This window comes from Mobula hypostoma, chromosome 18 (assembly GCF_963921235.1).
Source record: "Mobula hypostoma chromosome 18, sMobHyp1.1, whole genome shotgun sequence".
In the NCBI taxonomy this organism is placed as follows: Eukaryota; Metazoa; Chordata; class Chondrichthyes; order Myliobatiformes; family Myliobatidae; genus Mobula; species Mobula hypostoma.
The window spans coordinates 69,755,264-69,782,849 of record NC_086114.1 but is presented as its reverse complement, the minus strand read 5'-3'; the positions used below and the strand labels follow the sequence as shown (position 1 = coordinate 69,782,849).

The 27,586-nt window shown below is 46.6% G+C and overlaps 1 protein-coding gene and 1 pseudogene across 3 annotated transcripts in view; one reads left to right on the top strand and one right to left on the bottom strand.

Moving 5' to 3' along the window:
- Positions 1-27,586, top strand: part of mtmr10 (myotubularin related protein 10) — a 116,514-nt gene that overhangs the window by 30,141 nt on the left and 58,787 nt on the right. For 2 of the 3 annotated variants that reach the window (XM_063071091.1, XM_063071090.1), the window contains one exon: positions 21,097-21,239. In XM_063071091.1, the coding sequence (XP_062927161.1) occupies positions 21,097-21,239 (143 nt within the window). Of the gene's footprint in view, positions 1-21,096; positions 21,240-27,586 lie in introns of those variants that run through there. The other variant, XM_063071092.1, reaches the window with a different exon arrangement.
- Positions 1,795-21,007, bottom strand: LOC134358399 (sin3 histone deacetylase corepressor complex component SDS3-like; annotated as a pseudogene).

Below are 27,586 nucleotides of genomic sequence, written 5' to 3'. Positions count from 1 at the left end.
GGAAAGACATCCTTGCCATCGAGGGAGTACAAAGAAGGTTCACCAGATTGATTCCTGGGATGGCAGGACTTTCATATGATGAAAGACTGGATCGACTAGGCTTATATTCATTGGAATTTAGAAGATTGAGGGAAGATCTTATTGAAATGTATAAAATTCTAAAGGGATTGGACAGGCTAGATGCAGGAAGATTGTTCCCGATGTTGGGGAAGTCCAGAACGAGGGGTCACAGTTTGAGGATAAAGGGGAAGCCTTTTAGGACCGGGATTAGGAAAAACTTCACACAGAGAGAGGTGAATCTGTGGAATTCTCTGCCACAGAAAACAGTTGAGGCCAGTTCATTAGCTATATTTAAGAGGGAGTTAGATATGGCCCTTGTGGCTAAAGGGATCAGGGGGTATGGAGGGAAGGCTGGTACAGGGTTCTGAGTTAGATGATCAGCCATGATCATACTGAATGGTGGTGCAGGCTCGAAGGGCCGAATGGCCTACTCCACCTATTTTCTATGTTTCTGTTTCTGTGTTTCATCCCATTCCCTCTGCCTCCCTGCCTGTCCTTTTCATACAGTGCGTATCTTTGAATGTTAAGCTCACAACTATAATCTTCTTTCAGCCATGACTCAGTGATGCCCACATCGTACCTGCCAATCTCTTAAATGCCTAAGATCATCGACCTTATTCCATATTAGATTAGATTAGATTATGAGAACACTCAGTCCTCTTTTTATTGTCATTTAGAAGTGCATACATGCATTAAGAGATGATACAATGTTTCTCCAGAGTGATATCACAGAAAACAGGACAAACCAAAGACAAACACTGACAGAACCACATTATTATAACATATAGTTACAGCAGTGCAAAGCAATATCATAATTTGATCAAGAACAAACCATGATAAATAAAGTCTCAAAAGTCCCCGAGTTGATCGACTCCCGAGTCCCCGATAGCAGGCGGCAAAAGGGAGAAACTCCCTTCCATAAACCCTCCAGGCACCATCAACTTGCTGATGCCTTGGAAGCAGCCGACCACAGCCGACACTGTCCATCCATCCAAAAACTTCGAGCTTCCGACCAGCCTCCCGAGCGCTATCCTCTGCCGAGTGCCTTCGACCTTGCCCCGGCCGCTGAAACACGCAAAGCCGAGGATTTTGGGGCCTTCTGCTCCGGAGATTCCGGTTACCACACAGTGGTATACTGCGTGTATTCAAATATAATTCCTGTATATATCACTGTTTTTGATTTTGTCTGCAGATTACACTTCATCTTATCCTAGTGTCTGCAGTTTTACCCTATCATCTGCTTGTCCATCCTCATAGTCTGACTACATACTGTGTCCAATTGTACAGTATGCCATCTATCTCATCTTCAGCCCTCTCTCTGGCTCCCATCCTACTGCCCCATTATTTCCAAGTTAGCTCTGATCAAAGAACCTCCTCCATATTTACCATATCATTCCTTATAGTGGGACCTGATGTGACTTTCCATTTCAAACTTTAGTCCAATGTTTACATTTGTTGTGTATGTGGCCTGGTTACACAACAAATAATAATAAATAATAATAATTTAAAAAATTAATAAAGATGCTGGAGACGGGAGCTAAGTTTCATGGTTCTTTATTTACTGGCATAATCTGAACTCGACACACACATACAGATCAATACGCGCCTAATAGCGCATTCAACGACGTGTTACTAAAACATAAAGTAGTCCCTTATTATATTGCAAGCTATACAGTACACTCCTCCCCTTTTATTTTAATAGTGTATCAACTTTTTTTTACTGGGGCACTATGCTAAACAAATATGTTTACCCTTAACATACCATTTGTTTATTTAGTAACTTAATAATGTCAAATTATAACAAGCCTTTTTTTTACTTTTGGTCTAAGACCCATTTATAACTCAAGTCTCTTGGGTGGGGGTCTTCTCTGCCTCTCCAGGTAACGATAAACTTGTTGTTTTAATACAGATTTCCATATAAAAGTCATGAAAAGTTGACCTCTGAGCATAAGGACTTAAGAAGATGTGCACCTCCAACTTGCTAAGAGTTCTAGGCAGCACATCGCCTCCGTATAATGAAGATTCCTCTGTGCAGTTGTCCTAGATATATATGCATTTTTGTGTTATCACTTGTATTCCTTACCCATACCTCATTTGTTCCAACTGAGCTAATTACACAGCCAATCTTTGTATTCTCCTTAGATTCCAAATCGATAGCCTGACCTTTATGATATCATCTCTTATCATAATATAACTTTCCATCTTCTATTCGTGCTTCATATCTTTGTGCTGGTGATTCAGTAGGAGTGCTGGGAAGATGTTCAGGAGAAGACGGAGATGCTGGTCTTTTCGGAGATTTAAGCTTATTGAGAGTTCACAGATCTTCCATTATCTGTTCATCTGTTAACAAGTAATTTAACTGTGCAGGTGCAGGTTTTCGTCTTTTGTCTGTAATTGGAACAGGGTCATTAGGTCTCCTCCCTAGTTTCCTTGTCATTATTGGCTTTACCTCCATAGAATGTCCTGTGAGTTCCATTGTTAGCCTCTTATTCTCAATCATCTTTTTCTTTTCTTCTAACTCAATCCTTTTATCTTCAGATTCCTTCACCGCTGCTTTCTTCTCTATTATATAATTCCTTTCCACTTGTTCTGTCTCCATTTGTAGAAAAAGCCCTGCATTTTGTATTCTTTCCTTGTATTGTTGATCTAGTTTCTTCATCCTTTTCTGATACTCCTGCAAAGTGCCTTCCTGTAACTGCTGTAGCTGTCTTTTGAGAGATGTTAATTTCTCGTGGTACATCTGCTCTTTTACTTCCAGGTAGTCTTTGTCATCCTGCTTTTTGGCAACATCTGTCTTCCTTGCATCCTCTGTATCTTCATCTGAGTCACAGCTCCAGATACTGCATTCGTCCTCATCGTTGATGCTGTCTAGCTCCTCCTCATCGTTGTAATGGTTGACAGTGGGTGAGAGGAGAGCTGCGAATATCTTCCCCACTGAGCTGCTCTCCTTTCTTGACACATCTAGTGCCTTGATGGTGTGCCAATCCAACTGGATTTTCCTGAGCCATTCACGTACCAGCAACGATGGTCCTCCATTTTTCAGTACATAGAGGTTCAGCTGCTGTGTTTTGTTTCCGTAGGTCACTGTCACTTTAATTTTTCCTTTGGGACGCACTTTCTGTCCTGTGTAAGTCTTTAGCAGTAGTTTAGTTCGTTTCAGAGGTATGTGAGAAAACAGTCATTTGTAGTCATGTACAGAGATCACTGTTAAAGCTGAGCCTGTGTCCAACTCCATTTTCAGTCTCACGCCTGCCACTTGTGGAGTGATCCTTATTACTCTTCGATCATCTGTCTCTTCCACACTGTGAAGTTGCAGACAAGAAATTCACTTTCGTCTGAGTCCTTTTCATCAGAACTGCTTTCTTCCATTTTGTGTACATTGTTGTGTTTTCCTTTCTGGGGTTTCTTGTTTCTCTGTATTTTGTCCTTTCTCTGCTGTTTACTAGCTTTACATACTCTGCCAGTGTGGCCCTGTTTGCCACAGTTCCTGCATTCTTTGTCTTTAAACCAGCAGTCATCAGGGTCATGTGACATGTTCCCACAACAGGAACATTTCTTTCCTTCATTTCTGTTCTGCTGTTGGAGAGTTTCTACTATTTGCTTGAACGTTTTGACAGCTGGCTTTTCAGGGGTTAACAGGCTCTGTAGCAGCCTGTATGTTTTTGCTCCCATAATACTGAGTAAGATGCTGGCTTTCTTTTCATCATTAACACCATTAGCCTCACAATATAACTCTCAATGTAAGTTGCCCAGTCTTCAATGTCACTAGCAAATGGTTCCAACCATCGCCATCTTTGTTATGTTAATTTAGCCCCGCTTTCCCCTTGTTTTCTTTTTGACTCATGTGTCCTTTTTGCTAGCGCCATGAGCGCAGTCCGTCTAGATGTGTGTGTCACTCCTTTTTATCTCCCTTCTGGGGCAGGCAGACCCTCAGTCCCTGGGGGTCAGTGCTGGCTGTGGTCTCGCCTGGACGTGCTGCGGCTCCGACTGTGTCTCTTGGTCTCCTGACGTTCCCGACCCCAGCTGTGCTCCTGCTTCCTTTCGGACTTGCGGCCTCGCTCTGCCTCCTTCTCCCGCTCCTTGGCTCATTCCTTGCGCTCTTCTTCCGAGTGTCGTTATCAATTAAAACATGGTATTCCGATACGACGTAGGATCATTAACCTCGTCACCAATTTGTTGTGTATGGGGCCTGGTTACACAACAATGCTATTAATAAAAACGCTGGAGATGGGAGCTAAGTTTCATGGTTCTTTATTGGCATAATCCAAACTGGACACACATGTACAGATCAATATGCACCTAATAGCGCATTCAACGACGTGTTACTAAAACATAAAGTAGTCCCTGATTGTACTGTAGGCTATACGGTACAACATTAATTATTGAATTTTATTGCAACTAAAGTGATTACACTTTAGCTTTCCATGAGCTATTGGAGACTTGCTCAGTGCATGGGAGGATCTGTCTTAGTGTACTTTGAGCACAGTATTTGCTCCTGTGTTTTGCCTAGACAGCCACTGACAATAATAAATAACCTATACATTGAGCAGAAATTACCTTGGTGCTTTTAATCATGGTCCAGTTGTGAGGGCAGTAGAGAAACACTGGGGTATGACCAAGAAGAGTACGGTGGAATGACGTCCTCTGGTGTGTGCTTTAGTGGTTAGGTATTGGTGAGCTATCCTGAGTAATGTCATTCAGTTGTGGATCTTCAGTCAGTCTCCCACAAGACCCAGTTTTTCAGTAATCCAAGGCAGAAAATTCATCTGTGGCTGCATCACTGCCTGGTATGGGAACTGTACTTCCCTCAATCACAGGACTCTGCAGAGAGTTGTGTGGACAGCCCAGTGCATCTGTAGATGTGAACTTCCCATGATTCAGGACATTTACAGTGACAGGTGCGTAAAAAGGGCCTGAAGGATCATTGCGACCCGAGTCACCCCAACCACAAACTGTTCCAGCTGCTACCATCCCGGAAATGGTACTGCAGCATTAGAGCCAGGATCAGCAGGCTCCGGGACAGCTTCTTCCACCAGGCCATCAGACTGATTAATTCATGCTGACACAATTGTGTTTCTAAGCTATATTGACTATGTTGTATATGTTACTGTACATACTATTGATTACAAATTATTAAAATTTGCACATCGTACATTCAGATGAAGACGTAACATAAAGATTTTTACTCCTCACGTATGTGAGGGATGTAAGAAATATAGTTAATTCAATTCAATTCAATTCAATCATGCCAACACTCTTCAGTCAGGGAAGCCCTCAGAGCAGCCTTATGCTTTAAGGAGCATAGACTACGGATGGTACGCCGTGGTGTGATGTAATCTAACACCGAAGTTCTGGGCCACTGCAGCCCAGAAATTAGATGTGAATAGCGGACCGTGGTCAGAGGAAATATCAGATGGAGTGCCAAACCGAGCAACCGAGGTACAATGCCCAAGCCATGTTTGCGGCCATTGTTGATGCTAGAGGGATGACTTCTGGCCATGTGGTGGTATGGTTTACCATGGTAAGGAATTGCGTGAAACCATGGGAGGAGGTTGGGGGGGGAAGGAGATCAAAAACATTGACATCGTCAAACTTTTCAGGGATGTCAAATGTTGCCAATGGTCCCTGAACATGATGGTTAATTTTTGCCCATTGGCACTCCAATCAGAGGACAATCCATGTCCTTACGAAGGCTGTACCACACAAACCTTAGTGCAGAGGTAGGCAACCTTAAGCACAAATGATTTTCTTGCATGCGTTATTCATTAATTTGAGGCACAACATAAGTAGATGTATTTAAATGGATAATTCCCATATTTCAAGTTTTTTATGGCATTTATCTGGCCCACTGTCCGCTCATTAATATGCAATCCGGCCCACAGAGGCAAAAAGGTTGCCGACCCCTGCTTTAGTGCAACCAGTATCTACGAGACCTTCCAGCCCGGATATGAGAGGCCATGAATGGAGTCCAAAACAATTCATCTCTAGTTTGGTGGCACGATGGGACAAGGTCAACCACTTGAGACATCACACAGAAGTTTCAGTCAAAGCAAGCAGCTGAGAAGAAGGGAGTGAAGAAATCGGGTACAAGAAGTCTTTTTTTTATATAAACACTGCTCGGGGAGAAGGGTCTGCACTGCGCAGGCGCGTGACGTAGCACGCCAAGGTTTAAAAACAGACCACCATATACAGCAGGCAGTGGATTGAGAGGGAGCAGAGTGGGACAGGTTTGGCTCAACAGGCTTCAGCGAGAACAGGCAGAGGCCAGGGTAGGTTCCACTAAGTTTTTTTGTCCAGTTTGTTTAGAGTAGAGAGAATGCCAGGCAGAATGTTGGAATGCACCTCTTGCAGGATGTGGGAAGTCAGGGAGCCCTCCAATGTCCCTGACAACGACACCTGCAAGAAGTGCATCCAGCTGCAGCTCCTAACCGTGTTAGGGAACTGGAGCAGGAGCTGGATGACCTCTGGATCATTCGGGAGAATGATGAGATTATGGATAGTAGCTACAGGGAGGTAGTTACGCCAAAGGAGCAGAGCACAGGAAATTGGGTCACTGTCAGGCGAGGGAAGGGGAAAGGGCAGGCAGAGCTGTGGCCATTCCCCTCAACAACAAGTATACCGCATTGGATACTGTTGGCGGGGGGGGATGACTTACCTGGGACAAGCTGCAGCAGACAGATCTCTGGCACTGAGTCTGGTTCTGCAGTGCAGAAGGGAGGGTGGAGCAAGTGGAACAGGTCAAAAGCTTTAAGTTCCTCTGGCTCAATATCACAAATGACCTGACTTGGTCCAACCAAGCAGAGTTCACTGCAAAGAAGGCCCACCAGTGCCTTTACTTTCTGAGAAAACTAAAGAAATTTGGCCTGTCCCCTAAAACCCTCACTAATTTTTATAGATGCACCGTAGAAAGCATTCTTCCAGGGTGCATCACAACCTGGTATGGAAGTTGTCCTGTCCAAGACAGAAAGAAGCAGCAGAAGATCGTGAACACGGCGCAGCACATCACACAAACCATCACACATCACACAATCCATGCTGTCGGAGCAGTGCTGCCGGGATAATCAAGGACACGACCCACCCAGCCAACACACTTTTCATCCCTCTTCCCTCCAGCAGAAGATTCAGGAGCTTGAAGACTCGTACGGCCAGATTTGGGAACAGCTTCTTTCCAACTGTGATAAGACTGCTGAACGGATCCTGACCCAGATCTGGGCCGTACCCTCCAAATATCCGGACCTGCCTCTTGGTTTTTTTTGCACTACCTTACTTCCCATTTTTCTATTTTCTATTTATGATTTATAATTTAAAATTTTAATATTTACTAATATTAACTATTTTTAATATCTTTAATATTTAATATTTGTAATCCAGGGAGTGTGAAGCACAGAATCAAATATCGCTGTGATGATTGTACGTTCTAGTACCAATTGTTTGGCGACTATAAAGTATAAAAAGAGGAGAGCGGTAGTGATAGGGGACTCGATAGCTAGAGGTACAGATAGGAGGTTCTGTGGTCGTGACAGAGAATCCAGGATGGTTTGTTGCCTCCCAGGTGCCAGGGTCAAGGATGTCTCTGATCGATTGCATGACATTCTGAAGTGGGAGGGTGATCAGCCAGATGTCGTGGTGCACATCGGTACCAATGACATAGCAAGGAAGAGTGAGGAGGTCCTGGAGAGTGAGTATAGAGAGCTTGGTAGGAAGTTGAAAAGCGGGACCTCTAGGGTGGTAATCTCAGGATTGCTACCTGTGCCATGTGCCAGTGAGGGTAGGAATAGGATGCTCTGGAGGATGAACAAGTGGCTAAGGAACTTGTAGGGGGCAGGGTTTCAGATTTCAGGATCATTGGGACCTGTTCTGGGGCAGGTGGGACCTGTACAAGAGAGACGGGTTGCACTTGAACTACAAGGGGACCAATATCCTTTCACAGAGGTTTGTTAGTGCTGTTGGGGAGGCTTTAAACTAGATTTGCAGGGGGATGGGAACCAGAGTGCCAGAGCTGACAGTGGGGCTGGGGTGAAAATAAATGATGTTAAAAGTCCAAGCAAAGCCGCTGATAGAAAGGTTGTGAGTGGTGGTAAAAATCTTCTGAGGTGTATATATTTCAATGCTAGGGGTATTGCGGGGAAGGCGGACGAGTTGAGGGTGTGGATTGACATGTGGAATTATGACATCATAGCAATTAGTGAAACTTGGCTACAGGAGGGGTAGGACTGGCAGCTTAATACTCCAGGGTTCCAATGTTTCCGATAGAGGCAGAGGAATGAAAGGTGGGGGGGGGTAGCATTGCTTGTCAGGGAAAATGTTACAGCAGTGCTCAGGCAGGACAGATTAGAGGGCTTGTCTACTGAGTCCTTATGGGTGGAGCTGAGAAACAGGAAAGGTATGGCCACGTTAGTGGGGTTGTATTACAAACCACCCAATAGCGAGAATTGGAGGTGCAAATCTACAGAGAGATAGCAGGCAACTGCAGGAAACATGAAGTTGTGGTGGTAGGGGATTTTAATTTTCCTCATATTGATTAGGACTCCCATACTGTTAGGGATCTAGATGGGTTAGAGTTTGTAAAACGTGTTCAGGAAAGTTTTCTAAATCAATATATAGAGGATGCAATATTAGATCTCCTATTAGGAAACGAGTTAGGACAAGTGACGGAAGTGTGTGTAGGGGAGCACTTTGGTTCCAGTGATCATAACACCATTAGTTTCAGCTTGATCATGGATAAAGATAGATCTGGTCCTAGAGTTGAGGTTCTAAACTGGAAGAAGGGCAAATTTGAAGAAATGAAAGGATTTAAAAAGCGTGGATTGGGACAGGTTGTTCTCTGGCAAGGATGTGATCGGTAAGTGGTAAGCCTTCAAGGGAGAAATTTTGAGAGTACAGAGCTTGTATGTTCCTGTCAGGATTAAAGGCAAAGTGAATAGGAATAGGGAACCTTGGTTCTCAGGGGATATTGCAACTCTGATAAAGAAGAAGAGAGAGTTGTATGACATGTATAGGAAACAGGGAGTAAATAAGGTGCTTGAGGAGTATAAAAAGTGCAAGAAAATATGTAAGAAGGAAATCAGGAGGGCTAAAAGAAGACATGAGGTTGCCTTGGCAGTCAAAGTGAAGGATAATCCAAAGAGCTTTTACAGGTATATTAAGAGTAAAAGGACTGTAAGGGATAAAATTGGTCCTCTTGAAGATCAAAGTGGTCGGCTGTGTGCAGAACCAAAAGAAATGGGGGAGATCTTAAATGGGTTTTTTGTGTCTGTATTTACTAAGGAAACTGGCATGAAGTCAGTGGAATTAAGGAAATAAGTAGTGAGATCATGGAAACTGTACAGATTGAAAAGGAGGAGGTGCTTGCTATCTTGAGGCAAATTAAAGTGGATAAATCCCCAGGACCCGACAGGGTATTCCCTCGGACCTTGAAGGAGAACTAGTGTTGAAATCGCAGGGGCCCTGGCAGATATATTTAAAATGTCGGTGTCTACGGGTGAGGTGCCGGAGGATTGGAGAATGACTCACGTTGTTCCGTTGTTTTAAAAAAGGATCGAAAAGTAATCCGGGAAATTATAGGCCGTTAAGTTTGACATCGGTAGTGGGTAAGTTATTGGAGGGAGTACTAAGAGACAGAATCTACAAGCATTTGGATAGACAGGGACTTATTAGGGAGAGTCAACATGGCTTTGTGCATGGTAGGTCATGTTTGACCAATCTATTGGAGTTTTTGGAGGAGGTTACCAGGATAGTGGATGAAGGGAAGGCAGTGGATGTTGTCTACATGGACTTCAGTAAGCCCTTTGACAAGGTCCCGCATGGGAGGTTAGTTAGGGAAATTCAGTCACTAGATATACATGGAGAGGTGGTAAATTGGATTAGACATTGGCTCAATGGAAGAAGCCAGAGAGTGGTAGTAGAGGATTGCTTCTCAGAGTGGAGGCCTGTGACTTTTGGTGTGCCACAGTGATCAGTGCTGGGTTCATCTATACCAATGATCTGGATGATAATGTGGTAAATTGGATCAGCAAATTTGCTGATGATACAAAGATTGGAGGTGTATTGGACAGTGAGGAAGGTTTTCAAAGCTTGCAAAGGGATTTGGACCAGCTGGAAAAATGGGCTGAAAAATGGCAGATGGAGTTTAACACAGACAAGTGTGAGGTATTGCACTTTGGAAGGACAAACCAAGGTAGAAAATACAGGGTAAATGGTAAGTGTCACGGACCCCGTGACGGGGATAAAGAACCAGTAGAGATGGAAAACACTTTGGAGTCTCGTATTGCTATAAACTACTAATATTTATTAGTAACTACACAGTACAGTAATATAAATGTAAATAAATTAAACAGGTTAGCAATGATTATATATAAAAGTAAGTATGGAATATATATTTGTATGAAAAAAACCAAGCTTCTTTAAGTCTAGGGATAAAAAGATACAGCCTTACGATGTTGAGTAAAGTTCAGTTCAGTTCAGTTCGTGGTATTTAGTTGAGTAGTGATGGAGAGAGAGAGTGAGTTGAGTCTTCAGGTGAGCTGATACCGTCGATCTTCTCGTCGTCCTCCGAAATCCTTTACAAGTCACCGACTGTGACTTTAACCAGGGGGACCGGTCTTCTGTGGTGGAGCTATCACCAGGCGAGGGTGGACACATAGACAACTCCCCACCAGTCAACCCCTTCTCCTCAAACTGGAATAGCAATTTGGATCGATTCACCTGATCGATCCTCCAAAAACCCACTTTCTCTGCGGGCACAGCAATGCTCATTCAGTGTCCAGATCATGTGTCCCGAGGTCTGTATCATCTGACTTCCCATTTATTTCATCAGGCTGAGCATCACCTGTCATTCAAAGAGTCCCTCCCTCCTTTGTCTATAAAGGAGTACAAGCAGGCAACAAGTCCTTGAATGTAACATCAACAATCTGCCTTTGGTCACCATAGCAACCTTCGAGCTGCTCAGTGCTGTCTCTAACTCCAAACTCAGTAAAAATCCAAAGTTACTTCCAATGCCTTAAAGTGACAGTCCAACTGTTAATCTTCATCTCCCTCTCTCTCTTTTCAAAAGCAACATATCAGTGGTAAATAACTGTCTCTCTCCTTTCCAAACAAACCATCAATGATGAATGTCTCTCTCTGTCTCTCTTCAAACAGTTAGTAGAGGCACTCCTGGATCCCCTCACAGTAAGGAACTGAGGAGTGCAGTAGAACAGAGGGATCTGGGAATACAGACACAAAATTCCCTAAAAGTGGCGTCACAGGTAGATAGGGTCGTAAAGAGAGCTTTTGGTACATTGGCCGTTATTAATCAAAGTATTGAGTATAAGAGCCGGAATGTTATGATGAGGTTGTATAAGGCATTGGTGAGGCCGAATCTGGAGTATTGTGTTCAGTTTTGGTCACCAAATTACAGGAAGGATATTAATAAGGTTGAAAGAGTGCAGAGAAGGTTTACAAGGATGTTGCCGGGACTTGAGAAACTCAGTTACAGAGAAAGGTTGAATAGGTTAGGACTTTATTCCCTGGAGCGTAGAAGAATGAGGGGAGATTTGATAGAGGTATATAAAATTATGATGGGTATAGATAGAGTGAATGCAAGCAGGCTTTTTCCACTGAGGCAAGGGGAGAAGAAATCCAGAGAACATGGGTTAAGGGTGAAGGGGGAAAAGTTTAAAGGGAACATTAGTGGGGGGCTTCTTCACACAGAGAGTGGTGGGAGTGTGGAATGAGCTGCCAGACGAGATGGTAAATGCGGGTTCTTTTTTAACATTTAAGAATAAATTGGACAGATAGATGGATGGGAGGTGTATGGAGGGATATGGTCTGTGTGCAGGTCAGTGGAAATAGGCAGAAAATGGTTCAGCACAGCCAAGAAGGGCCAAAAGGCCTTTTTCTGTGCTGTAGTTTTTTCTATGGTTTTTTTCTTTTCAAAGAGAAATCCCAGCTTCCATGAACTGAATGTCAGCGAACCGCAGGCTCATGACTGCTGTTCAGTAAGCTAGACCTCTGGGTTGCTGCCATGCCGGCTTAGGCAACCCCTATGTGTATGGCCTCAATGGCTGGCCATGAAAGGCAATCAACCATGGCATTATTTTTCCCCTTGATATGATCTGAACTCTGATATGTAGGCCAGGTGGTGTTGCTGCCTTGCTGACCAAGGGTTTGATATTTTGGCCATTGCATGCACGAGGGGTTTGTGGCCAATGAATGCTGTGAGCTATCAACCCTCTAGAAGAAAACAAAAATGGCGGACAGCCAGATAGAGACCAGGGTGCTCACAGTCAAACATGCTGTATTTCCTTTCAGGGCACAGAGCTGCCGGCTGAAGAAGGCAAGCAGCTGCCAGACACCTCCGACCAACTGTTCGTGCACAGCATAAATTGAAGCATCAGTAGTAATGGCTGTGGGAGTGTTGGGGAGTGGGTGCTCCAATAGAGTTGTGTTGGAAAGAGCTTGTTCAGTGACATCAAATGCCCTGGTCTTGTTCACTGACCAGTCAAGCACTTGATTAGGAGTATTGCCTTTAAGCGCACTATACAGGGAGAGCATAAACAAGAGAAATTCTGCAGATGCTGGAAATCCCAGCAACACAAACAAAATGCTGGAGGAACTCAGCAGGCCAGGCAGCATCTATGGAAAAGAGTACAGTCGACATTTCAGACCGAGATCCTTCAGCAGGACTGAAGGACAAAAAAAAGGATGAGGAGTCAGAGTAAAAAGTGGGAAGAGAGGAGGGAGAAACACAAGGTGATAGGTGAAACCAGGAAGAGGGGTGGTGCAAGAGATACAGGGCTGGAGAAGGGGGAATCTAATAGGAGAGGACAGAAGGCCCTGGAAGAAAGAAAAGGGGGAGGAACACCAGAGAGTGCAGACAAGGAGATAAGGTGAGAGAGGGAAAAGGGGATGGAGAATGGTGGGGGTGAGGGGGGGGCGGGGTGTCCATTACCAGAAGTTCGAGAGATCGATGTTCATGCCGTCAGGTTGGAGGCTACCCAGATGGAATATAAGTTGCATTGGGAGTGATTCCTGCGGGTGGTGGGGTGGTGGGGGAGAGCAAGGTGGCCTTGGTGGTGGGATCCAATTGGAGGTGGTGGAAGTTACAGAGAATTATATGCTGGATGCAGAGGTTGGTGGGGTGATAGGTGAGGATGAGGAACCCTATCCCTGGTAGGATGGCCGGAGGGTGGGGTAAGAGCAGAACTGCCCAAAATGGAAGAGGTGCTGTTGAGGGCAGCGTTAATGGTGGAGGAAGGGAAGCCCCTTTCTTTGAAGAAAGAGGACATTTACTTCATTCTGGAATGAAAAGCCTCATCCTGAGACAGAGAAATTGAGAGAAGGGGATGGTATTTTGACAAGTAACAGGGTGGGAAGGGGTATAGTCCAGGTAGTTGTGAGAGTCTGTGAGTTTATAAGAGGCATCAGTAGATAAGCTGTCTCCAGAGACAGGGAGGTCGAGAAAGGGGAGGGAGGTGTTGGAAATGGACCAGGTATTTTTGAGGGGAGGGTAAAAGTTGGAGGCAAAGTTGATGAAGTCGACGAGCTCGGTGTGGGTGCAGGAAGCAGCACCAATGCAGTCATCGAAGCAGCGTAGGAAAAGTGGGGGAGTGACACCAGTGTCGGCTTGGAACATACACTGTTCCATGTAACTGACAAAAAGGCAGTCACAGCTGGGACCCATGGTTACACCTTTAGTTTGAAGGAAGTGGGAGGAACTGAAGGAGAAATTATTGAGAGTGAGGACAAGTTCCACCAGACGGAGGAGATTGGTGGTAGAGGGAAACTGGTTGGGTCTGGTGTCCAGAAAGAAACAGAGAGCTCTGAGGCCTTCCTGGTGGGGGATGGAGATGTATTCGGACTGGACATCCATGGTGAAAATCAGATGCTCTGGGCCAGGGAACTTGAAATATTTGAAAAGATCCGCAGCGTGTGAAGTGTCACGGATGTAGGTGGGAATGGACTGAACTCGGGGGGGGGGGGGAATAAAACAGAGTCAAGGTATGCAGATATGAGTTCAGTGGGGCAGGAGCAAGCTGAAACAATGTGTCTACATGTACAAGTGGGTTTGTAGATCTTGGGTTGGAGGTTGAAATGTGAAGTGCGGGGTGTGGGAACTATGAGGTTGGTGGCGGTGGATGGGAGATCCCCAGAGCTAATAAAGTCGGTGATGGTGTGGGAGACAATGGCCTGGTGTTCCTTAGTGGGGTCCTGTTCAAGGGGTAGGTAAGGGGAGGTGTCTGAGAGTTGTCGCCTGGCCTCAGCAAGGTAGAGGTCTGTCTGCTAGACTCCTACGGTAACCCCCTCATCTGCGGGTTTGACGGTGAGGAAGCCCAAGTTCAGCAGCTTGCAAAATGAAGCAGTGGTAAAAATTCACCATACCTAAAAACTGCTGTACTTCTTAGTAGTGTGGGGTGGTGGGAAATCCATCATAGTGGCTACTTTTGATGGGAGGAATTTCACACCCTCTGCAGGGATGCGATGGCTGTGAAAGTCAATGGTTGACAACCTAAACTGGCATTTAGCAGGGTTAATAATCAACCCATGTTGGCTTAAGTGCTCGAAGTATGCGGAGATGGGGTAAGTGTTCAGGTTTGGACGCACAGGGTACAAGTATGTCATCCAGGTACACAAAAACAAAATCTTAAGTCTTAAGTCTACAGAGTCCATCAGCCTTTGGAAAGTCTGTACTGCATTTTTCAGCCCAAATAGCATGCACTCAGAGGCCAAATGGGGTTGCCACAGCTATTTTGTAATGTCCTCCAAGCACACAGGCACCTGATGGTAGCCCCTAACTAGATTGACTTCGGGAAAAACTTACTTTCCATTGAAACATTCTGAAAAGTCTTGGATGTGTGGGACCGGGAACTGATCGGAGGTGGTGACCTCATTAAGGTGTTGGTAATCACCAGATGGGTGACAATCACCATCGGATTTAGGAACCATATGGAGGGGTGAAGCTTGGGCTATTTGACAGACATACAATGCCAAGTTTGGCAAACTCAGTCTTTGCGGTTGCCAGCTTTTGTGGGTCCAATCAAACCCCACGGTGCTAAGAACTACAGCAGTTCCCAGAGAATCAGGCCAGTTGTGGAAGTGTGGTACTCAACCCCATGTTTTCTGACTGTCACAGAGAATGTGGGCTTGGGAATTCACCCAGCAGTCAAGTAAACTCACATGTAGTGATGCATGCGCTAGAAAGAGTCGTTGTGGGGAACTTACTGGCAAAGCAGGGTAACAACCCAAAGTCCTTGACATCCACAAGCTGGCAGATTTTAAGATTAACCAACAGTCCTGGGGCACACAGGAAACCTGCATCGAGCAGAGGTCTAACCGCTCTAGCCAGGACGAAGTCCCATGTGTAATGTCACCCATCGTGTTCTGTAAGTCTGGATCCTGCTGCCGTCAGTGGTCTCCAGTGAGGTTTCATTGCTCTTTGCCTTCTCATCAATAGGCGATGCTGCCTAGGTAATTTCTGAAGTAAGTACATGTTCGGCACGGCATCAAGGGCCGAAGGGCCTGTGTTGTGCTGTAGGTTTTCTATATTTCTAAACGAGAAATTCTGCAGATGCTGGAAATTCAAGCAACACACACAAAACACTGGAGGAACTCAGCAGGCCAGGCAGCAACTATGGAAAAAAAAGTATAGTCGACGTTTCAGGCCGAAACCCTTCAGCAGGACTGGAGAAAAAAAGCTGAGGAGTAGATTTGAAAGGTGGGGGGAGGGGGAGGGGAGAGAGAAACACCAGGCGATAGGTGAAACTTGGAGGGGGAGGGGATGAAACAAAGAGCTGGGAAGCTGATTGGTGAAAGAGACAGAAGGCCATGGAAGAAAGAGGAAAGGGGGTGGGGAGAGGAGCACCAGAGGAGGCAATGGGTGGGCAAGGAGATAACATGAGCGAGGGACGTGGATGGCAAATGGTGAAGTGGGGGTGGGGTGTGGAAGCATTATTGGAAATTTGAGAAATCGATGTTCATGCCATCAGGTTGGAGGCTACCCAAAAGGCGTTGTTCCTCCAACCTGAGTGTGGCCTTATCCCGACAGTGGAAGAGGCCATGGATGGACATATTGGAATGGGAAGTGGAATTAAAATGGGTGGCCACTGGGAGTTCCCACTTGTTCTGGCAGATGGAGCGTAGATGCTCGGCCAATGGCGGCGCCAGAGACTTTTCCTTGCTGGTGCTACAGTGGGGCTGAATTATTCAGTGATGGGGCTGAAGGATGTACCCTATGGTAATATGTATTCGCAAGGCCATATACGTGGCGTTCAAAAGTCAGTTTCAAGCATTATGTGTCTACTATAAATGTCTCTGTTGATTCACAAGCAACAGCAATTGATAAATATAATATAGAAGTGAACTGTGACAGTCTCAACAGCATTGGAGACAACACAGAGCATAAACAAACAAACCGACAGAGCATTTGACCCACAGCACACAACGTGAATCACGCAGCAATCCCGCAATCAGCGTCAATTGCGTGCTTTTCAACTGAAAAACACAACACTAACCCACAATGTCCACTGCTATTCGCATTACATAGACAGACAATGCCAAAAGATACACCGTTATTAAAGTCAAATAAGGCAAACAACAGATGCAAGGCTTTACCAGGAGTTGGACAAATCGTACTCTGACCATGCAATACCTCAGTTAATTTGGCTACTGAATTTAAAACAAAAATCAACAGAATCACCACTTGGAAGTCTAAGCAAAACCAGCAGGCTTAATAGCAGTAAATATAATAGTTTAGGATTTGCAGGAAACATAAGGACTATGGGGCATCCACCACAAAATAATAATAATAATCATCATCATTATTCTTGGTCCAAATTTAACAAAAATCAACTGCACTCACCATTGTTGTTTTCAGAGAAGCACAATGCGTCTGTTGTTGTGATTGGTGGTGAAAGCATTAATGATTTTCTGGATGTCAAGTGCTTTGGTCCTCTGGCTGTTTATGGTCAACAGGGCCAAGTTGCTGTTCCGAGCATCGCCACTGCTATTCCTTGGGTAGTTTTTGAGGCGTCTGAGGCAAGAGAAACTCCGTTTGCATGAGGCAGATGTCACAGGTAGAGTCAGTGATATGCAGATTAGTTTGTATAAATCTATGAATGCATCGCAGTAGGGTCTCATTGGAGCTAGAAATTCCACTGTGTCATTCACTGTCTGTCCTTGCTAGAGATTCAACCACAGCTCTCATATACTCACGATTTTCTTGGACAATCTTTGCATGTCCTTTGTCAGGCATATTTCCCAATCTTGAACCATCTTGTTTTCTCAATCTGAATTCGGCTCATACCTCCATAGCAAACTTATGAGCTGCACTTGCATGGTGGGTTTTGAAAGCTGTTGTAGCTTTCATCTTGAACCATCTTGTTTTCTCAATCTGAATTCGGCTCATACCTCCATAGCAAACTTATGAGCTGCACTTGCATGGTGGGTTTTGAAAGCTGTTGTAGCTTTCCGCCAGTTGTGGTAACTGGTGACAGTGAAGATAGACTCAGAATGGAACCCATGTCCTCCATGTCCTCCCCTTGTTCAATCCCTTCCTACCTATGTTCGTGACACTTCTCACGCTCTTAAACTTTTCGATGATTTTAAGTTCCTTGGCCCCCACCGCTTTATTTTCACCACGGATGTCCAGTCCCTATATACTTCCATCCCCCATCAGGAAGGTCTCAAAGCTCTCCGCTTCATTTTGGATTCCAGACCTAACCTGCTCACCTCTACCACCACTCTGCTCCGTCTAGTGGAATTAGTCCTTACTCTTAATAATTTCTCCTTTGGCTCCTCCTACTTCCTCCAAACTAAAGGTGTAGCTATGGGCACCCATATGGGTCCCAGCTATGCCTGCCTTTTTGTTGGCTTTGTGGAACAATCTATGTTCCAAACCTATTCTGCTATCTGTCCCCCACTTTTCCTTCACTACATAGACAACTGCATTGGCGCTGCTTCCTGCAAGCATGCAGAGCTCGTTGACTTTATTAACTTTGCCTCCAACTCTCACCCTGACCTCAAGTTTACCTGGTCCATTTCTGACACCTCCCTCCCCTTTCTAGATCTTTCTGTCTTTATCTCTGGAGACAGCTTATCTACTGATGTCTACTATAAGCCTACTGATTCTCACAGCTATCTGGACTATTCCTCTTCTCACCCTGTCTCTTGCAAAAATGCCATCCCCTTCTCGCAATTACTCCGTCTCCACTGCTTCTGCTCTCAGGATGAGGCTTTTCATTCCAGAACGAGGGAGATGTCCTCCTTTTTTAAAGAAAGGGGCTTCCCTTCCTCCACCATTAACTCTGCTCTCAAATGCATCTCCCCCATTTCACGCACAGCTGCTCTCACTCCATCCTCCCGCCACCCCACTAGGAATAAGGTTCCCCTTGTCCTCACCTACCACCCCACCAGCCTCCGGGTCCAACATATTCTCTGTAACTTCCGCCACCTCCAATGGGATCCCACCACTAAGCACATCTTTCCCTCCGCCCCCCCCCCCGCTTTCTGCAGGGTTCACTCCCTATGCAACTCCCTTGTCCATTCGTCCCCCCCATCCCTCCCCACCGATCTCCCTCCTGGCACTTATCCTTGTAAGCGGAACAAGTGCTACACATGCCCTTACACTTCCTCCCTCACTACCATTCAGGGCCCCAGACAGTCCTTCCAGGTGAGGCGACACTTCACCTGTGAGTCGCCTGGGGTGATATACTGCGTCCGGTGCTCCCGATGTGGCCTTCTTTATATTGGCGAGACCCGACGCAGACTGGGAGACCGTTTCGCTGAACACCTACGCTCTGTCCGCCAGAGAAAGCAGGATCTCCCAGTGGCCACCCATTTTAATTCCATGTCCCATTCCCATTCTGATATGTCTATCCATGGCCTCCTCTACTGTAAAGATGAAGCCACACTCAGGTTGGAGGAACAACACCTTATATTCCGTCTGGGTAGCCTCCAACCTGATGGCATGAACACTGACTTCTCAAACTTCCACTCATGCCCCACCCCACCTTCGTACCCCATCCGTTATTTATATACACACATTCTGTTTCTCACTCTCCTTTTTCTCCCTCTGTCCCTCTCACTATACCCCTTGCCTATCCTCTGGATTTTCCCCCCTCCCCCTTTTCTTTCTCCCTGGGTCTCCTGTCCCATGATCCTCTCATATCCCTTTTGCCAATCAACTGTCCAGCTCTTGGCTCCATCCCTCCCCCTCCTGTCTTCTCCTATCATTTTGGATCTCCCCCTCCCCCTCCCACTTTCAAATCTCTTACTAGCTCTTCTTTTAGTTAGTCCTGACTGAGGATCTTGGCCCGAAACGTAGACTGTACCTCTTCCTAGAGATGCTGCCTGGCCTGCTGCGTTCACCAGCAACTTTGATGTGTGTTCCTCCACACAGGAAATGCCTGCATGCGAAGCACAACGTGGTAGCTTTTGTGATTGGATATTCCAGTCAGTCAAACCAGCCACTCCTTTGTTGATTGCCAAACTTGTTGCGAGCAGCGAAGGGTACTTTTTTAATGCTGGCCGACGGGGTGCTTCCTCAGGCTGCAGGCTAACATCAGCATTCTCACTAGCACTAAGAGCAGCTTCATCCACGTTCTCTGCCAAATCCCGCTCCATTTCTTGTTCCTCTACTTCGCCCTCACACTCCTTCGATGAACTGCTGTCGTCCTCATCCGCCTTACTTCTTTCTGCATGTCACTTTCAATTAAGACAGGCTCAGGCTGAGACACCACTGATTCCTCTAGCTGAGGTCGTTTTCTCACTAAAAGTCAATCCATTTTTCACGCTGGCCAAAATAATGCACGCTAGCTTGTAAAAGCATAATGTGTGTGTGTGACATCCGTTAGTCTCGCGAGACCACCGATCTGCGCCTGGATGTACATTATCAATCTGTCGCGTGAGTGAGAGTGAGTGACATCACCACCTTAAGTGATCTTTTGATCAGCTTAACTGATCTGAGGACAGCAACGCCAAGGCATTGACAACGAACGAATAAGCAGAAGTTCTGACAGAGTTTATAACTGTATTGCTGCGTGGGTCCTGTGTTAATTGGGGTCACTGTTTCACTAGATCAACTGGAGAAACAAGCTGTATACGAAACTATACAGAGAAAGCAAAGCAGCTGCAATTTGTATGTGAAATTTCAGTTAATTTCTTGGTGGTGCTACGCTGGTGCTATTGCAATTTCTGCTGGGGCTATAGCACCAGCTAGCACCACCTTAGCGCCGCCACTGTGCTCGGCGAAGCAGTTTCCCAATCTACGTCAGGTCTCACCAATATACAAGAGGCCACAGCGGGAGCACTGAACACAATATATGACCCCAACAGACTCACAGGTGAACGAACCAACGCCATTTTGCTCCCAAAACTTTGGCAGTTTCAAAGAGACTGCACTGGCCGACACGTTCAATAATTTCCCAGAGTCACCATTATAAGTTTTCACAAATAAAACAGCAGAGGCATTTTTATGTTTCAAAAAAGCTGTAGTAACTCATTTATTGAACACCAAAAAAACAAAACACCAAGCACGCTAAAAACCCTTTACCTGATTACATCATCACATCAGACCAGCCTCTCAAAGTGAATGGTGGTGGTCATGAATGATGAGCATTTCCACCAGTTACCTTACCCTACAACTGACTTGAATTCAGCATTGGATGGAAAACTGCAGTGTGCTCCAGCAAAGGTGAGAAAGTCCCTCAAATTTGGGTTGACCGTTACAACAGTGCAGGGAGCCACCGAGTCCTAGTCTATTGCAAACCCTGATCTCTCTCATACTCTCTTTATCTTATTCCCTGCCTCCTCTGCAACTTAAAACCAACTTCCTTTGTTTCCCAGTTTTGCCAAAGAGTCGTTGACCTGAAATGTTTGCAGAGAATCTGTTTTTCTGCTGCCTTTCTGAAAGTCTGAAGCACTCTGGTGGGATTAGAGTCTGTGTACCTGTGTAGTAAAGAACAGTCTGCATTTCGCTATTAACCTACGGGTCTTCCTGTGTTAGACATTCGCCATGTGTTTCGTCTCTATGGATTATGTGTTCTGATTCCCTTTGACTAGTGAATGCTGCAAAGAAGAAGAGGAAAGTTCTGGGACCCAACCAACACCTGAAGTTTAAACCCACTGAACTGATCATTTATTGCAAGGATTTCCGCATCATCCGGTTCTGCTTCAACGAGTCAGACCCACAATCTGCCCGAAAGGTGAACATTGACGTTGGGAAGGTGTGGGGAGAGGGTGGGGAATATGTTTCCCGGTGTGGGGGTGGGGGATATGGTTCCCAAGTGTGAGCATGGGGAGTGTGTTTTCCCAAGGGTGAGGGGTGAGGAATGTGTTTCCCGAGTGTCAGGGTGGGGAATGTGTTTCCCGAGTGTAAGGGTGGGGAGTGTGGTTCCCGGGTGTGAGGGGTGGGGAGTGTTTTCCCGAGTGTGAGGGTGGGGAATGTGGTTCCCGGGTGTGAGGGGTGGGGAGTGTTTTCCCGAGTGTGAGGGTGGGGAATGTGGTTCCCGGGTGTGAGAAGTGGGGAATGTGTTTCCCGAGTGTGAGGGTGGGGAGCTGTTTCCTGAGTGTGAGGGTGGGGAGCGTTTTCCCGAGTGAGAGGGGTGGGGAGCGTTTTCCCGAGTGTGAGGGGTGAGGAATGTGTTTCCCGAGTGTGAGGGTGGGGAATGTGTTTCCCGAGCGTGAGGGTGGGGAGTGTTTTCCCGAGTGTGAGGGGTAGGGTATGTGTTTCCCAGTGTGAGGGTGGGGAATGTGTTTCCCGTGTGTGAGGGTGAGGAGTGTGTTTCCCGGGTGTGGGGGTGAGGGATGTGTTTCCCGAGTGTGAGGGGTGGGGAGTGGTTTCCCGAGTGTGAGGGGTGGAGAGTGTGTTTACCGAGTGTGAGGGTGGGGAATGTGTTTCCAGAGTGCGAGGGTGGGGAGTGTGGTTCCCGATTGTGAGGATGGGGAGTGTGTTTACCGAGAGTGAGGGTGGGGAATGTGTTTCCCGAGTGTGAGGGGTGGGGAGTGTGGTTCCCGATTGTGAGGATGGGGAGTGTGTTTACCGAGAGTGAGGGTGGGGAATGTGTTTCCCGAGTGTGAGGGGTGGGGAGTGTGGTTCCCGAGTGTGAGGGTGGGGAGTGTGGTTCCCGAGTGTGAGGGTGGGGAGTGTGTTTCCCGGTGTGAGGGTGGGGAATGTGGTTCCTGGGTGTGGAGGTGGGGGATGTGGTTCCCGGTGTGAGGGGTGGGGAATGTGTTTCCCGGTGTGAGGGTGGGGAGTGTGTTTACCGAGTGTGAGGGTGGGGAATGTGGTTCCTGGGTGTGGAGGTGGGGGATGTGGTTCCCGGTGTGAGGGGTGGGGAATGTGTTTCCCGGTATGAGGGTGGGGAGTGTGTTTACCGAGTGTGAGGGTGGGGAATGTGGTTCCCGAGTGTGAGGGTGGGGAGTGTGTTTCCCGGTGTGAGGATGGGGAATGTGTTTCCCGAGTGTGAGGGTGGGGAGTGTGTTTCCTGGTGTGAGGGTGGGGAATGTGGTTCCTGGGTGTGGAGGTGGGGGACTGTGTTTCCCAGTGTGAGGGTGGGGAGTGTGGTTCCTGGGTGTGGCGGTGGGGAATGTGTTTCCTGTGTGTGAGGAATGGGAATACTTCATACTTTATTGTTGCCAAACAATTGGTACTGGAACGTACAATCATTACAGCGATATTTGATTCTGCGCTTCCACTCTCCCTGGATTACAAATATTAAATATTAAAGATATTAAAAATTGCTAAAATTAGTAAATATTAAAAATTTAAATTATAAATCATAAATAGAAAATAGAAAAATGGGAAGTAAGGCAGTGCAAAAAAACCAAGAGGCAGGTCCGGATATTTGGAGGGTACGGCCCAGATTCGGGTCAGGATCCGTTCAGCAGTCTTATCACAGTTGGAAAGAAGCTGTTCCCAAATCTGGCCGTACGAGCCTTCAAGCTCCTGAACCTTCTCCCGGAGGGAAGAGGGATGAAAAGTCTGTTGGCTGGGTGGGTCATTGGTTAAAATGAAGCCAGGTGTGTGTGACTGGTTTTCGGAATGCCTTCCTGAAGGTCATGTCCAGTAGTTGATACACAGCCTGCACTGTGTGGCTGCTCTGATGTACGACAGCCATTGTGTGTCAAATACAAGTGACTGTTTGAAGAATGAGTTGTCACTACTCTTCATAGAACTATTTGTGTGGGAGGGTGGAATAATTCCAGTAGCATGTGCTCTGCTCCTCAGGGCACACTGTCGCGGAGTACGGCTTGGGGTCTTTTCCGTCTTGTCCCTGTCATGGAATGAGCAGCTGCCTAAGTAAATATTTATATCAAACATAATGCTGTAATGTTGGTGGTGTTTTCCAAAATCTCTTGGGTCCCTGTTCTTTGGAGAACAACTTCAAGTCTGTCCATCCAAATGGAGGTTCTTGACCCAGGACATCAACTGATATTTCCCTCTATAAGTGCTGCCCAACTCACTGCCTCCCTCCAGCTGTTTGGCTTTTCCTTCAGGTTCCAGCATCTGCTGTTTCTTTAATCTCTGCTGCCTGGGCAGGAGCAAGTTCAGTTGCATGTCAGTTCTAGTGACAGAATTCTCACGACATCAGCAAAGAAATCTATGATTTTAAAACTCTAGATTTTTTTAGATAGTAAATGATTTGAAGGATCCGTAGTTAGTCCAGGAGAGTAGTGCTGAAAAGATTTGCTGTGATTATATTGAACAGTACCATCTGCTGCTGGGGCTACTGGATTGGGAATTGGGTTCCACCTTGACCTTGGCTGTTTATTATTTACAAGCCAAAACGCAGCCTATGCGTGATTTCAGCATGGTACAGCCCTCATCACCGTCTTCAAAAGGCAGTGCACAAGAAGGCAGTATCCATCACTAAGGACCTTAACCCTCCCAAGACACACCCTCTCTCTTTACTACCATCAAGGAGGAGGTACAGGAGCCTGAAGACCCATATACATTTTAGGAAGCAGTGTTTTAGGAACAGCTTCTTCCTCTCTGCCATCTGGTCTTTACTGTATCCATTTTTTTGTAACTTGTGGTTATTTCAATGTTTTGCACAGTACTACTGCCACAAAACAGCAGATTTCACACAAACACCACTGATAATAAAACTGATTCTGATTCTTGGAGAGCCAGTCCTGCTTCATTTGTCTCTGGACAAATGCTGTCTCCCACCTAGTTTTGACCAGCTCTGTTGTAGCACGGTCCCCCGTCACACAGGTTGAGCACTGCCTGGTATGGTTTGATTCTGAGTCAGGCTGTTTGGAAGGGTAAGCATTGTACTGGAGTCCAGCCTTCCAGAATCTTGAATTCAGCAGTAGGCAAGAGCACAACAGGTGCATGGGAAAGAGGCCAATAATGATGAATGTGAAGCGACAGGATGGTTATCTTCACAACAGTTGTGTTGGGTATATCTGCGGCCTGGAGCTGTGTTGCGTATATCTGCGGGCTGGAGCTGTGTTGCGTACGTCTGCGGGCTGGAGCTGTGTTGCGTACGTCTGCGGGCTGGAGCTGTGTTGGGGACGTCTGCGGGCTGGAGCTGTGTTGGGGACGTCTGCGGGCTGGAGCTGTGTTGGGGACGTCTGCGGGCTGGAGCTGTGTTGGGGATATCTACGGGCTGGACTGTGTTGGGGATGACTGCGGGCTGGAGTTGTGTTGGGGATATCTGAGGGCTGTAGTTGTGTTCTGTATATCTACAGGCTGGAGCTGTGTTGCAGATGTCTGTGGGCTGGAGTTGTGTTGGGAATATCTACAGGCTGGACACATCAAAGTTGCTGGTGAACGCAGCAGGCCAAGCAGCATCTGTAGGAAGAGGTGCAGTCGACGTTTCATGCCGAGACCCTTCGTCAGGACCCTGATGAAGGGTCTCGGCCTGAAACGTTGACTGCACCTCTTCCTACAGATGCTGCTTGGCCTGCTGCGTTCACCAGCAACTTTGATGTGTGTTGCTTGAATTTCCAGCATCTGCAGAATTCCTGTTGTTTGCATTTAAATCTACAGGCTGGAGTTCAGTTGAGTATATCTACAGGCTGGAGCTGTGTTGCAGATGTCTGTGGGCTGGAGTTGTGTTGGGGATATCTACAGGCTGGAGTTCAGTTGAGTATATCTACGGGCTGGAGCTGTGTTGGAGATATCTGCAGGCTGGAGCTGTGTTGCGTATATCTGCGGGCCGGAGCTGTGTTGCGTATATCTGCGGGCTGGAGCTGTGTTGCGTATATCTGCGGGCCGGAGCTGTGTTGCGTATATCTGCGGGCCGGAGCTGTGTTGGGGACGTCTACGGGCTGAACTGTGTTGGGGACGACTGCGGGCTGGAGTTGTGTTGGGTATGTCTGAGGGCTGTAGTTGTGTTCTGTATATCTACAGGCTGGAGCTGTGTTGCAGATGTCTGTGGGCTGGAGTTGTGTTGGGGATATCTACAGGCTGGAGTTCAGTTGAGTATATCTACGGGCTGGAGCTGTGTTGGAGATATCTGCAGGCTGGAGCTGTGTTGCGTATATCTGCGAGCCGGAGCTGTGTTGCGTATATCTGCGGGCCGGAGCTGTGTTGCGTATATCTGCGGGCCGGAGCTGTGTTGGGGACGTCTACGGGCTGAACTGTGTTGGGGACGACTGCGGGCTGGAGTTGTGTTGGGTATATCTGAGGGCTGGAGTTGTGTTGGGTATATCTGAGGGCTGGAGTTGTGTTCTGTATATCTACAGGCTGGAGCTGTGTTGCAGATGTCTGTGGGCTGGAGTTGTGTTGGGGATATCTACAGGCTGGAGTTCTGTTGTGTATATCTACAGGCTGGAGCTGTGTTGGGGATATCTGCAGGCTGGAGCTGTGTTGAGTATATCTGCGGGCTGAAGTTGCATTGGGTATATCTACAGGCTTGAGCTGTGTTGGGGATTCTACAGGCTGGAGTTGTGTTTGGGATGTTTGCGGGCTGGAGCTGTGTTGGGGATGACTGCGGGCTGGAGTTGTGTTGGGGATATCTACAGGCTGGAGTTGTGTATGGGATATCTGCGGGCTGGAGATATGTGGAGATTTCTGAGGGTTGGAGTTGTGTTTCATATATATTAGGGAAGTAGGAACGGAGTTTAGTTGGAGATTTCTGAGTACAGTGTGGCTGGGTCCTTGTTGGAGATTACTGAGCTTTGCAGCTGATTTGGAGATTATTTAGGGACTTGGGGCTGGAGTTGAGTTGGAAATATCTGTGGTCTGGCATTTTGTTTCAGATATCTGAAGGCAGTAGAGCTGGAGTTTTAAGCAATACACGCAAAATGCTGGAGGAACTCAAAAAGCCAGGCTGTATCTATGGAAAAGAGTATAGTCAATGTTTCGGGCCAAGACCCTTCAGCTGAAACATCAACTGTGCTCTTTTCCACAGATGTTGCTGAGATCTTACGGCATTTTGTGTGCTTGGCTTGGATTTTCTCTTGTTTGTGAGTTTCTGCAGTTTTGTTGGCTCTGTCTGAGGGAATAGGGCTGGATTGTGTTGGGTCTGTCTGAGGGTAATGGGGCTGGATTGTGTTGGATCTGTCTGAGGGTAATAGGGCTGGATTATGTTGGATCTGTCTGTGGGTAGTAGGGCTTGATTGTGTTGGAGATATCTGAGGGTAATTGGGCTGGATTGTGTTGGATCTGTGTGAGAGTAATGGGGCTGGATTGTGTTGGAGATATCTGAGGGTAATAGAACTGGATTGTGTTGGATCTGTCTGAGGGTAATGGGGCTGGATTGTGTTGGATCTGTCTGAGGGTAGTGGGGCTGGATTATGTTGGATCTGTCTGTGGGTAGTAGGGCTTGATTGTGTTGGAGATATCTGAGGGTAATAGAACTGGATTGTGTTGGATCTGTCTGAGGGTAGTGGGGCTGGATTGTGTTGGATCTGTCTGAGGGTAGTGGGGCTGGATTGTGTTGGAGATATCTGAGGGTAATAGGGCAGGATTGTGTTGGAGATATCTGAGGCTAATAAGGCTGGATTGTGTTGGATCTCTCTGAGGGTAATAGGGCTGGATTGTGTTGGAGATGTCTGAGGGTAGTAAGGCAGGAGTTATGTTGGGGATATCTGAGGGTAATAGGGCTGGCACGAGGAAATCTGCAGATGCTGGAAATTCAAGCAACATACAGAAAATGTTGGTGGAACGCAGCAGGCCAGGCAGCATCTATAGGAAGAAGTACAAGGCAGCATCTATAGGAAGAAGTACAGTTGACATTTTGGGCCGAGACCCTTCGTCAGGACTAACTGAAAGAAGAGATCATAAGAGATTTGAAAGTGGGAGGGGGAGTGGGAGATCCAAAATGACAGGAGAAGACAGGAAGGGAAGGGATGAAGCCAAGAGCTGGAAAGTTGATTGGCAAAAAGGATGCAGAGCTGGAGAAGGGAGAGGATCATGGGACAGGAGGCCTGGGGAGAAAGAAAGGGGGAGGGGAGCCCAGAGGAAGATGGAGAGCAGGCAAGGAGTTATTGTGAGAGGGCAGAGAGAGAAAAAAAGGGAATAATGAAGAAAGAAAGAAAGAAGAAAGCATTGGGTAAGAAGGGGAGGAGGGGCATTAACAGAAGTTAGAGAAGTCAA